This window comes from Pseudopipra pipra, chromosome 2 (genome assembly GCF_036250125.1).
Source record: "Pseudopipra pipra isolate bDixPip1 chromosome 2, bDixPip1.hap1, whole genome shotgun sequence".
In the NCBI taxonomy this organism is placed as follows: Eukaryota; Metazoa; Chordata; class Aves; order Passeriformes; family Pipridae; genus Pseudopipra; species Pseudopipra pipra.
This window is the reverse complement of record NC_087550.1, coordinates 10,786,767-10,800,198: the sequence shown is the minus strand read 5'-3', so window position 1 is coordinate 10,800,198 and position 13,432 is coordinate 10,786,767. Positions and strand designations below refer to the sequence as shown.

General features: G+C 38.2%; 1 protein-coding gene across 2 annotated transcripts in view; it reads right to left on the bottom strand.

The window, feature by feature from the left end:
- GBE1 (1,4-alpha-glucan branching enzyme 1) overlaps nt 1-13,432 on the bottom strand; it is a 145,564-nt gene that overhangs the window by 52,251 nt on the left and 79,881 nt on the right. For both annotated transcript variants that reach the window (XM_064643963.1, XM_064643964.1), the window contains exons 8-9: nt 4,199-4,314; nt 2,534-2,661 (exon numbers count right to left, since the gene is read on the bottom strand). In XM_064643963.1, coding sequence (XP_064500033.1) covers nt 2,534-2,661; nt 4,199-4,314 — 244 coding nt within the window. The remainder of the gene's footprint in view (nt 1-2,533; nt 2,662-4,198; nt 4,315-13,432) is intronic.

The window sequence follows — 13,432 nt, the reverse complement described above, 5'->3', positions numbered from 1 at the left end:
GAAGGCCCTAGGGCTCTGGGCCAACAGCAAGCTGAGCATGAGCCAGCAGCCTGCCCTAGCAGCTGGGATGGCCAGCAGCATCCTGGGCTGTGTGAACAGCAAAGCCAGGAGATCAAAGGAAGGGATTATCCCCCTTTAGTCAGCAGTCATTAGATCACACAGAAAACTGCATCCACATTCCACATGCTGTAAAAACCAAATAATTAAGTGGAAATTCCTTCCAAACTTTTTGATGTGATAAAAGGAAGTTCAATAGCTCTCCTGTATCAGTCAGAAAGGATAAAAACAGACTAATGGTCTCCAAGTTATACAGGGCATGATGATATGAAACAAGAGCCTTTTTCTGTGATGCCATGATGTCTACCTGGACAAGATCCAAGTCTGAAATTTAAGCAGCTCACATCTATTTGAGTCACAGTTTTGAAAGCCAGGTTTTTAGGAAGTAAAATTCTAAATTTAATACTCCTCCTATGAGGAAAGGCTGAGAGAATTGAGTTTGTTCAGCCTGAAAAACAAGGCTTCATGGTGACCTAATTGCAGCCTTTCAGTACCTGAAGGGAGCCTACAAGAAAGATGGGGAGGGACTTTTTGCAAAAGCATGTAGAGATAGGGCAAAGGAGAATAGCTTCAAACTGAAAGAAAATATATTCAGATAAGATATCAGGAAAAAGTTCCCTATTGTGAGGGTAGTGAGGCACTGGAACAGGTTGCCCACAGCAGCTGTGGATGCCCCCCCCCAGAAGTGTTCAAGGCCAGGTTGGATGGGGTTTTGAGCAACCTGTTCTGGTGGAAGGTGTCCTTGCCCATGGCAGGGGGGGTTGGGACAAGATGATCTTTTAGGTCCCTTCCAACCCAAGCCATTCTGTGGTGTTACAATTAAACAGCTAATTTCTAAACATTTGTTCAGACCTAAATTTAAAATGAGCTGCATATAAAATCAGAAACCTCAGCAGTAGAAACCACAGGTGATTTTTTGCCTGTTTGCTTTTATAATACTTCAGGCATGATGTAATTTCACTTAATACTTTTCCTTCTCATTATAAAAAACTTTAATCACAGCTTTATTTGGAAGACCAAAATGAAAAAAAATAAGCATATAGTCAGTAACACCTAAAAACTTCACAATTACTGAGACAGTGAATAAACAGAATATTAAAAAGCTGTAAAAATCATCAATTATATTAATTAAAGAATATATTATAATTATTATGGCTAGAGAAAAACATTTTTCTCACATGGCACTCCTTCCATAGGCAAGCAGACATTCTTCATTGACTTTTGTAATTTTCAATTATGTCAATAGTTTCTCCTTCTGAAATTCTCCTTTAACCATGCAGCACATTGATCAATTCTATGATTTGTGTAGCAACTCCCCGAGGCAGAAAATTATGTATTGAAAAAGAAGCAGCTTTCAACTTATGCAAGAGAAACTGAAGACACCTTATTAAAAAAAAAAAAACCAAAACCCACAAGAACAAAACCACCAAAACTCTTAAGACAGGTATTACAAGACAACTGAACTCAGAATTTCATTGGTAGGAATGTTTATGATCTAATATCAGCTAGAAAATTAACAGATTTCCCTTCAGATAAGCCGATGAAACCACCTCAAGTTTACTTGTAATTGTTCACCAGATGCTGTTTTTGATAGCTTGTCGTTTAGCTTTCAGCAGTGGTTGTCTATAATAGAAAACTTTACCATAAGTAAGAAACGAAGTTAAGCTGTATTTTGTTTTCTGAAAATAAATAGGGAACTCTTAAGCAACACAATAAGTTTTATTAGAAATACAAATAGTCCCTGCTTTTATCAGATCGATCCAACTTTTTCTTTTAAATAAAATGAATTATTGAAACATAGTAACAGAAAAAAAATCCTCAATGTTTGCGTGTTTTTTCTCTTTTAGATAAAGACAAAATATCCGTGAAAACATACCTATTCATAGAATTTTAATGCTCTGGTGTTTCATACTATAAGTTCCATATGCCAACAATATTTTTCTGTCAAAAGAGTTAATTGATCTCAATCAACTCAAATAATAAAGTCTATTAACTCCCTTGGAAACCTGGAGAAACTTAATAGTAAATTTAAATTAGCCTATACATTCCACATTTATAAGTTTATTGCATTTAATTTGAAGGGGAATTGTCAGTTATGCCAATATAACTCCAAATATGCAAAACCACACTAGGGCTGTTAATCTTTAGTACCCTGAAGCACTAGCGACAAATGGCTATCATGCACAAGAAATAAACTAATAAAAACAAATCTCATTACAAGTTCAAGGTGATGAAGGGAAAAAAAAAAAAGAAATCACCGCATTAATTAATAACCTATTAATGCAGAGAAAATTCCCAAAGCGCATATTGAAGTTGTTTTTCCCCACCAGGCAAAGACTGTCCACTAATTAATAGTTTTCAACTCATGTCAGTTCTTGAGTACCCAAAGTGCAATTTGATAATTAATAAGAAATTCACATCCCAAAGCAAATTAACCAATATTAATGTCATTGAGGATGGCAAATTCTGATCTTACCTCTGCTATGGTTATGCATTCTGGATGCAAGGTATTAATCATGTGATTGGCCAGCATCAGATAACACAAAGCATCTTCATCCACATGTAGGCCAAAATACTCATTGTAATCTCCACTGAACCCTGTGCCTAATAAGACAGACAGATTTAAAAGCCACAGTCAGGTTCTTGTTAGGAAACATATTTTGCAGTATTCCATTTCATAAGCACCACATTTATTGATGATTTCTGATCTATCTGTAGAGCAGCAAAACAAGCTTTTAGCAAATCTGGATTTTTTTGAGCATTTACAGAACATGCTAAGTTGGAAGGGACCCATAAGGATCACCAAAGTCCAACTCCTGTCCCTGCACAGGACAGCCCCGAGAAACACACCATGCATCTGAAGGCACTATTCAACTGTTTCTTAACTCTGTCAGGCTTGGTGCTGTGACCACTGCCCTGGGGAACCTGTTCCAGCAGCCAACCACTCTCTGGGTGAAGAACCTCTTCCTGATATCCAGCCTAACCCTCTGCTGACACAACTTCAGGCCATTCCCTCAGGTCCTCTGTCACTGGTCACCACAGAGCAGTGCCTACCCCTCTTCTTCCCCTCACGAGGAAGTTGTAACTGCAGTGAGGTCTCCCCTCAGTCTCCTCTCCTCCAGCTGAACACACCAAGCGCCCTCAGCCTGTCCTCACACAGCTTCCCCTCCAGGCCCTTCACCATCTTTGTTCCCCTCCTTTGGACATTCTCTAATAGCTTAGTGTCTTTTTTATACTGTAGTGACCAAAACTGCGCACAGGACTCGAGGTGAGGCCTCCCCAGTGCAGAGCAGAGCAGGACAATGCCCTCCCTTGACTGGTTGGCGATGCTTTGCCTGATGCCCCCAGGACATGGTTGGCCCTCCAGTCTGTCAGGGCATTGCTGACTCAGATTTAACTTTCCATCCTCTAGGACCCACAGGTCCTTTCCTGCAGTGCTGCTTTCCAGCATCTCATTCCCCAGCACATACGTATATCAAGGGTTGTTCTGCCCCAAATGTAGAATCCAGCACTTGTCTTTGTGATCTGGTGATTGCCCAGCACTCCAGTTTGTATCTCTGCAGGGATCTCTTGGCCTTTGAGGGACCCAACAATCCAGAGGCTCTCAACTGTGCCACTGCCAGCTGTGAGCTCCAGACATTCCAGCCCCTTCCTCACATATACTACCACCCTCCTGCCTCTTCTGCCCTGTGTGTCCCTCCCGAAGAGCCTGATATCATCCAACAGGGCACTCTAGGCACAGGACTCATCCCACCAGGTTTCATTTATGCCAGTGGTGTCATATCCCTGGGACTGGGCCAAAGCTCCAAGCTCCTTGTTTGTTCCTCATGCTGAGTGTGTTGGTGTGGAAACACTTCAAATGTGGTTTGTTGTAGCAGACACCTCATGGAGCAGATTGAAGGATCCCACTAGTGTTCAGTTCCTCAAGTTTTGGTGTGCCATCCCATTGCTCATCACTGGCAAGCCTGGTTTTATCCCTTTCCCCCTCTCCTACCTACTTTAAAGCTTATCAATGAGCCCTGCTAGCTCCTGTTCTAAAACCCCTTTTACCCCCTCTGAGAAACAGTGAACTTGATAGCATTATTTCCACAGCAACAGCTGCAACAGGACTGCTGAAATTAGAGTTGATTAAATTACTTACCAATCCCATGATGGTGATACAACATAGATGTAACACCGTCAAACCGGAACCCGTCAAAGCGATAGTCTTCAATCCACATTCTCAAATTAGACAGAAGGAATCTCAAAACTTCCCAGCTGAAACAACATGAACATATTTTATAAGCTTTAAAAACCTTGTGATCAACTAGAATTCCTTATACCATGTTCCCCACTTGCATATGTAGTACTTGTACTGTGCATTTTACCATTTTAATGGCTTCTTCTCCATTTTTCATTGACCTTTCCCTAAGAAGTTTGTCTTCTTAAGTCTTTGTCTTTTATTGCACATAATTTTAAGAGTGCAGATAGGAGGTTAGAAAGAACTCTCAACTATCTATGTAGACATCTAACAAGGCTAGTGTCTAAATACACGTACTGTATTTTACATACTTGCTGGGATAATTTTCCTTTGCTTCCCTAAGGAAAAGATGTTACAGAAATGGAAAGAAAATTATAATAGGTAAGATTTTGTCCCCAAGATTTTATGGATTTACAGCAATTTTTAGGAATAAAGAAAGTAAAAAAGCTGTCTTTCCCCACCTCCCTCCCTGATTATTTACAAATCACAAATCACCAGTAGATTACCAAATCACCTGCTATTCTGCAAATTTACACATTTGAAGAGTAAACCAACTTATGGAAGTTGAGGAGATATTTTCTGAAATTCAGAACAACAGGAATGCGGTTTAACACACACACACACACACACACACACAGAGCAAGCATGGATGTGAAATAAAAAATATAAAAGAGGTTCCAAAGTGAGCAAGCATTGAGAGACATTTGCGAACAGAATTTGATATTAAGGAATAAAACAGTTTTAGGAACAGTTTTCCTACTATTCTTCACCTCCTCTCCCGAGACACTGGTCTCCATGGCTTCAAAAGACCACCCATATCTTGTTTCTTCTCTCCACCCTCCAGGGCACAACTCTCTCTGCCACCCTCAGCACGGGCTGCCTCAGGTGCATCTCCTGCGAGCCACAGCTCCTACGAGTTCCCCCATCTCAACCAGCCAACACATGACACAGGGAAACTTTTTTTGCCAATATCTTCAACACTTGCCAATTCTATGATTCCTCTCTAATTAATTTTCCAGGACAGCACAACTAAGAGCCCACTTCCTACCAAGTTTCTGTTCAAAGAAGAGAGCAAGCTACACAGCGGGATGCAGGGTTGCACCTGCCACTCTCTGGTGGGTGAGGTGGAAGGGGTCACCCAGCACAAAGCACCTCAGTCAGCACCCCTGTTCCAATTTACTTGTGCACACAGTAGCCATAAGGCAGTGAAGGGGACCCTTTCTACATTTCATTTAACAGGCATCCATTTCGACAAAACAAACCTGCCCAATTTCCTTCCTCCAAAAAGCTTCTACCTATGCAGGATGCTTTAAGTCTCGAGGTGGTTGTATTACATGAAAAAAATGTGTGAAAACACTCCCAAACTGGTCAAATCCTCATCTCATCAAATAGCTAATCCTTATTTATTTTCATAGCATTAGAACATTTCTCCTTTTTATTGCATGCACTGCACTGTGTGCATATAAAGACAGAAATACTACCAAATCAATCCCTCCAAATTTAGGAAATGAGAATTCCAGCTGACTGTGAATTCCCTCAGTTGAATACCTTTCCTTGGCATGCATTACATGATAAGATTTTTTTTGTTCCATCCCTGTACTCCCCTTTCCCCAATTCATCCAATTCCCAAGTTAACACTATATGAGGATGATCTCAGGAGCTTGTCTGAAGAACCTTTTATATATTTGTTATTTCTCAGGTGAGATGCTTTGCAATGAATGAACAAGAGAGAGAATACTCTGACATTAAAAGGAATAGAAAGATATAAAAAGTCCTACGAACTGGCAAACTGGTCACAAAAATACAGCTTTGAGCAAACATTTGCTTTATGTTTTTCTGACCCAGCATGAAATTTGCAGAAAGCTATTTCCTGCAAGCTAAATACTCTGAGAAAAGTCAAAGCAGTAACTGTATTACAACAAAAATAGTATCTCACACAGAATTATGATAATACATGTACAAAGAGTACATTAATTACTACAAGCACCAGCCAGACTTAAAAGCTATTTCTTCTCATTAGACTGTTTGACTTTAGAACCTTAAAGTCCTTAAGACTGTGAAGAGGATTTTTACATTTTTAAAACACACACAGAAGTCTCAAAACAGATAACAAATGTATTTCCACCGTTGTTGGCACTGAAGATTGAACTTTGGGAAAAGATGGAGAACAGGTTATGAAAATAAATTGTAATGACTTTTAGATGAAAAAGTGACTACGGATAAGAACAAACAAGATGAATTTGTTGAAACAAAATATTAGGTAGCAAATTGATGAGATCAAAAACCTGAGCAGGAGCAGCAGATGTTTTCCAACCATCTGATTGCACATGGGAAAGAAGATCATAAATAAATAAATAAATAAATAAATAAATAAATAAATAAATAAATAAATAAATAAATATTAACTCTCATTCTAGCGTAAACTTGGAAAAATTCAGGATAATTTTTAGGAAAGATATCAAGTACTAGAAACCATATTGACTTTTAGAGAGAAATACACAGCTCCAAAACAAGAGCCAGAATAACAGTTTTTTGAAACATGCAAATCACACAAACTATACAGAGGTTCATTTTTTCATCCAAGTCAATTTGTTTATGGGAGCAGCAGCATTAGACTTAGAAGTTGACAGATGTAACAAATAGCTTGGCAGAATGCCAGCAGAGGCCAAAATTGAAGAGGCATAATTGAAATACATCCACGGCAGAAGCAATAATTCTGGAACATTTCTAAAACAGCACATTCTTGTAATTTTACAGAAAGATATGGAAACAGGATAGCATTCATTAAGAATGTAATTTCTTTTGGGTAAAAGCCATATCTCAAATTATATCCTAAAAAGTCTCGCATTTTTGCATACCATAAAATTGAGAAAGTTCTTTCATTGCACGCATGATCAAAGAGAGGAAAATATATGCTGTATCATCATTAAGGAACAGAATGATTTACAGCACAAGAAATTTAAGTAATTCAGAATTCACTCAGACATCATTCAAAACAAAGAAGGCCTTTGCAGAGAAGTATTGCTGGTTTGTTTTTTTTCCCCACCCTTGGAGCCCACAGCTCACTTGTTAAAAACAGATTTCTTGTTTGAAAAAGTGAAGCGAGCACATCTACCTAGATGACCCGGTTTCACGAGGTGATAAGAAATTTAACAGTTTTCCTATACCAGGTCAGCAGAAAACCTGTGAAATTGCTTACTAGACACACCCTTTATTTACTTTTTTCCTCTATACTACTAAAAAGAGCAAAATAACGATTCACCATACGCATTCTAAATTCCAATCCATGATGAACATGAAATACTTAGATGCAAGCAATGCATTTAAACCAGTTAATTTTTTCACTATCGACAAAAAAAAAATATTGGCTGCACCTAATACAGTTTGAAGATGTAATTCTTGAACCACATTAATGTTGACCTTCAGAAATTGCATTTATTATTATATATTATAGAACTGCTGACCTTATACGAATCGAGACTTTTATGATGATATACCTGTTTCAGTTCTTAGTGTTTAATTACCTTAACACATAGTACCACTGAATTGCTAAAATACTACTTCTCAAACTATCCCCAAACATTTCAACAGCTGACTGGCTTAAATTCCACCAATGGATTGCTGAACATAAAGAAACTGGCATTCAGTCCGATATTGTTAACTGTCAGTGAATCTGGTACAAGTTATTTTATGGACTAAACATCTAGATCTGATACAGAGATTTTTTTTTTTTTTTCTTTTTATCACTGCTTACCAGCACAGATCAGTTTGCCTGCTTTTGAGATGCACTTTGTTTAATCAGTTATACAAAGAGGGCAACTGGTCTTATCCTATTTGGAAAACTACAACAGAAACAATAGAACCCTTTGTATTTCAACCTTCTTAATTTACCACAAGTAATTCCTCTCTGTCACAGTATCATTGCCAAATCCCAAATTGTCTCTAGTCACAAGGGATTGAGAAGCTGAAGCAGTGCAGGAGGTGCCTGTGTTTTAACTCAGGCTGCCAGACTGCTCTCCAGACCTGCACTCCTAATTATTCCGAACAGCATTCCACGGGAATATACATGTCTCTGTCAGTCAATAGAACATGATAAAGCTATTAACAGACCAAAAGAGCTTTTGCCTGGCAATCCAAACAGCATTATGCCTCCAAAATGGACTGTGCAGATGACAAACAAAAGAAGAGCTCTCGTCTTGGGGTATATGATAACCTGTGAGCAAAAGGGGTCAGCAGCAACATGTCACTTCCCCTCTATCAGTCCCAAGAAGAGACAGAAGCAATGAATTAATTTTTTCCCCACAGCAACAACCAAAGGCACTGATGCAGAGTGCTAGTTTGTCTGGACTTGGGAATCTTGGAAGTGCATTGCATGACTACCTCCTGTACAGCCAGAAAATAATAATTAAAAAAATCCTCCCCAGGCAGTTCTATTTCAGCAATCTTAAGCCAGCTCACATTTCAAAGTTAGTATTAGGACACAGAATAACTTAAGGAAAAAGCTTATTTGGGAAACAATTAATAGTAGTGGCACAGATATAAAAGGTGACAAGTTACAGGAGACTAAAGCTTTCAGTTTAACATGCATTGAATTTTTAACGTTAATTTAAAATAAATAGAAGACAGCTAAGAAAAATCTTGAGGACAGTCTCCTGTCTATACTACAGTTTCTAGTTGCAGGAGAGCTTGACTGCTAAAAGCTTTCAGAATGGCTGCAACATTCTTGCAATATTCTTGAATTACTCTTCAGAGTGCTACAGTACTTTGGATGTTATTAAAATAAATTAATATGATGACACTGTTTTTTTAACATTGCCACCATAAGCAACCAATGCAAAAGATAATCATTGTGGTCATGATCCCTTTGGTGAAGCAGTTCCACTCTGAAGGTGATCTGAGGGCCACAAATGGACTTCCAGGTTAGGTGCATAAGTTCTAATTTCTCTACTACTTGTCCATCACAATTTTGCACACAGATGAGGCTTGAAATTAAAACTTTCAGCAGCAGTAGATCTTTACTCACACAAAGTTTGGAAAGATGTTACCCATACTGCCTGGATTAGAACTGCACTTTCTTGGACAAGTTAATGAGGACAGTTCCCAGTTCTCTAAGTCTCTTGCTGCTACTGGCACAAAACTTCCTTAACAGGGATTTTGGATCATGAAAGATTATTTCTTTCAGTCATATCATGATAGCCAATTTTTTTCCCCTCGAAGCCTGTTATTTATTTTAAAATAAATATTAGATTCAGATCTAGCTCCCTGAGTTTTTTCTCAAATTTATCAAATATCTTAATTACTACCCCACTGTCTTCTCCTTCCCTTCTTACTGCTCACAATCAATTGCTTGTCACTTTACCTCTGCTCTCTTAATTGTGAGGTTTTGTTTGTTTGTTTTAAAGAGAAACAGATCCATACCATGACCTCTCTGTTTCACTTGATTAGATTCTGTTTGCTTTGCTACTTGTATAGAATTCATATCCTAAAATTATCAACCGTAAAAGCTGATAATTTATATACTGAGATGCAGCAAAGATGTTGACAGTGTCAAACAAAAGATTTTGTAACCTTTGATCTTTGGTCTGCAAAGAAGCTTTATCTTTTAAAAGACATTTTGAACTCCAAGGTTTCTCTTGCTTTAAGGTCCCATATGACACTGAAAACACTATTAGAAAAGCTTCAATCACCAATTAGATACCTTAGGTTAAAAATTTCAGTCAACTCTCCTTACAGCTAACAAAGGGTCCTCACTTAGGAAATCTTGATTGACATTGCAAGTTCTTGGGACCCAACCTTGGAACAAAGAGAATTCACTACTGCAAAATGCACATATGTCATTGCAAGAGGGTGAAAGGTTTTGACAAACTGCAATTGCTATGCAATAAAAAAAAAACTTTCAAAATTATTTGCCTGCTCAGGTTCATGCATGAGCAAACAGCACTCTGACATCAGTAAGGGAACAAAGATCTACATTAGGGACACATAAAAGAATTCTGAATTATAAGGAAGTAAATGAACAGAGACGAACACTACACTTCTGAAATAACAGAAGAGAAAATACAAGCAAAATTGAGTATTAAAATGCAGACATTTGAAAAAATACCAAATCTGAACCTCAGGAGGTAGAGACAACATTGTTCTGAAGAAGCACTAGATTATCTGACTTGCCAAACATTAACCCACTTCTGTCTGTCCTAGAAAATCCCATCCCACTGAATCTCAAAGAAAAGCAGAGTCTGCACCAGAACACAGCAAGTGTTCTAAACTGGTCTGAAGTAGAGAGTTTACCCTGAGGCCAGAAGGGGATGCAATTCCTATCACAGAAGTCTGAGACACTAAGTCACTAATCAGGATGGAGCCTCAGTATGATCCTGAAAAAAACTTGCCAAGTTTCCCTGTGGCCATCAAGAACGTTTCACTATCTGAAGAGACAATGAAAAAAAGCTCACGAGTCCTCATGGACTTAAAGCAAACCCCTGGTGACAGTGAGGTGACAAAATGTCACACAAAGTGGATGGGACCTGTTAAAAGTCACTCTCAGCGTGTTTCTTGTCAGGTATTCAAATATCAAATCCCACATTAAGTCTGCCAGCCGTGAGGAGAAGAGAGGGCACAGAAAACCCCAGCACTTGCTCAGATCAGTGTCTGTGAACCCTTCAGACATGTAGTGATTGGCATCCGACTTCCACTGGGAAGGACAGATTCCTCTGCGCAGAACCACAAAAGCTCAGGGCTTTTTGCTGTGCTTTTGTTTTCAACAAAAAGGGTGCTAAAAAGGTAGGAGTGGTTGCTGATATCAATTTTCCCAGTAGGAATGGACTTCTGATGAAGTGCTTAAGCAGATTTCCCATCTAGAGCAGCTGGTCATTACACAGTTGATTCTCAGAAGAGTGAAGTTTCCAGCTGGCTTTCTAACTGGAAAACAGACACAAATATTACCAGATGCGGGTCAGCCAGTCAGGTTTTTAAGGAAGTCAAGATTATACCTTTCCATGTTCCAAGATGGTATTAGCTTATCTTGAACACAATAGTTTCCAGGCACGTAGTTCTCACAACTACTAAATGCCTCTCACTCACAGAAAGAACTAAGCTGAAAGATGGATGGCCATAGCAGTGGAAGACCTTTCATCACAGCCTCTTACTCCCAGCTGTTCAGAGCACTCCTACAGAAGGATACAGATCTTTTAAAAGGGCAGATAGGAAAAAGGTTGCTTTCTCTATTTTTACAGGACATTATTCCATTAAGCTGAACTGTGTATGAGGTAAAATTACTAAAAAAAAACCCCAATAAATGATTAGTGCCTCACTGTCATGAGCATTTGAGACCCTCCATTATTTACAAACCTGTGCTGAAGAGAAATTCTGGAATCTTACATTTGTGAAGTGAAAATAATAGCAAATACATGACCTGGGCACTTCTAAATCCAGGAAGAGGATTTTATTCTTAGCCACAGAAATTGAGGATTTATAAATAGAAAGCCAATTACTATATCAAATGTAATTATAGACGATATCAAATAAGTCACTGAAAGATTAAAAGTTTCCTTTAACAGTTAAAAATAATGGATACTTTTGCCAACAGTTGTGGCAGAAGACATCTTTGTTAAAGTGTTAACATCCCATTCCATGAATTAAAGTGGAAAAGCTCAAAAGCATTTGAGAATTTCAAGGCCAGCCTCGAGGAAAAAAAGTCTTTAATTATTTAAGCGTATTATGAAAAAGTCATGAGAAATCGAAGTGAAAGGACTATTTTCAAATTTGGAAGCATTTGTTCAGTAAAGATCTGAAGTTCTTTCAAAAACTGGTTTCTATTAGAGTGAGAAGGTCTCCCGTGAACCTTCTTTTCTCCAAACTAAATAGTCCGAGTTTTTAGATATAGATATATATATAATAATGTTAATATATTTTATACATAACATACATTGTGTTTTATGCAGTTGTACTTTTCTTTTTAAAAATTCCAATAAGCAGAACACTGGTTGCTATGTAGCTTTTCACGTTTTTCTTTTGAGAGTAAACAAGAGCAGAAGCTTTGAAAACACAGGATTTTCTATTTTAATTTAAATTGGAATTCTAGAGAGCCATACCCTTCTGGAACCATTAATCCTGATCCCCAAAAGTCAACTGTTATGCAAGGACAAAGCACTTTCATTCAATATGCTGCAAACAATATCATAGCAATATGCATTTATTAGACTTTATAGACTCCTATTCAGCAATTGCTTTGGGAAAATGATTTCTTAGAAGGAAGCACATCCTTTATTCATATACAACCAGGAGTTGTGAAGTCTTCAAGAAAGTATTTTAATTTTTTCTCCCCCTCAAAATTCTACTTCATCTGCTGGTGCAAAGCAGTACCATAGAGTGAGGTCCTTGAGGAGTTATGGCACAGATGATACAAGACCCAGTTAAATTAGGGGTGACTGAACATGTGCTGGGTAAACAGTGATGAATAGTCAGACATTTTGGCTAGGAAAAAGAGAGATGATAGAGGGTAACTCCTTCTCCTTCATGCAGGTTCTCCCAGAGTGATCCCAGGGACCACACTGCTGTGTGTCCTTGGCAGCTGATTCCTCCCAAACACGAGTGGAAGGAGCCCCAGTCCCGCATTCACACGACTTTACTGAAATGCCATTTGCACAAGGAGAAAAATTCTCTCTTCAAAATGAACTATGGACTACATAAGGGTTTAAAATATCAAAGTGAGCAGCAATGTCCGAGGCTTACATTTTTCAGGCTACTCCTACCTACACTTGGTAAGAGTAAACTAATATCCAATAAAGCATTCAGTTATTTGCCCTATAAATGGAAGCAATAACTCAAATACTACTCAGTAAAGGTTATGTTCTGCAAAACATGAATATAAGAATAGCCTTGGAGGCAAAGCAGGTTGGTACTTATTGTAACGAAATTTAATATTCTTGATGCTTTTTGCTCAGAGGGTTTCCTTAAGTAAATAGAAAAAAAAAAAAGTAAGTACCGAAGACAATTACCTGCAGTTTTAACAGAGCCTGCAGGGCACACACAATTTAAAATAGAGAAAGTATCAAAAATAAAATTACAAAACTCTTTAAAGTGCTGATAGAGCCTACATGTATTTCAGCTATGATTTGGATAAATTAGCACTAGTACCAC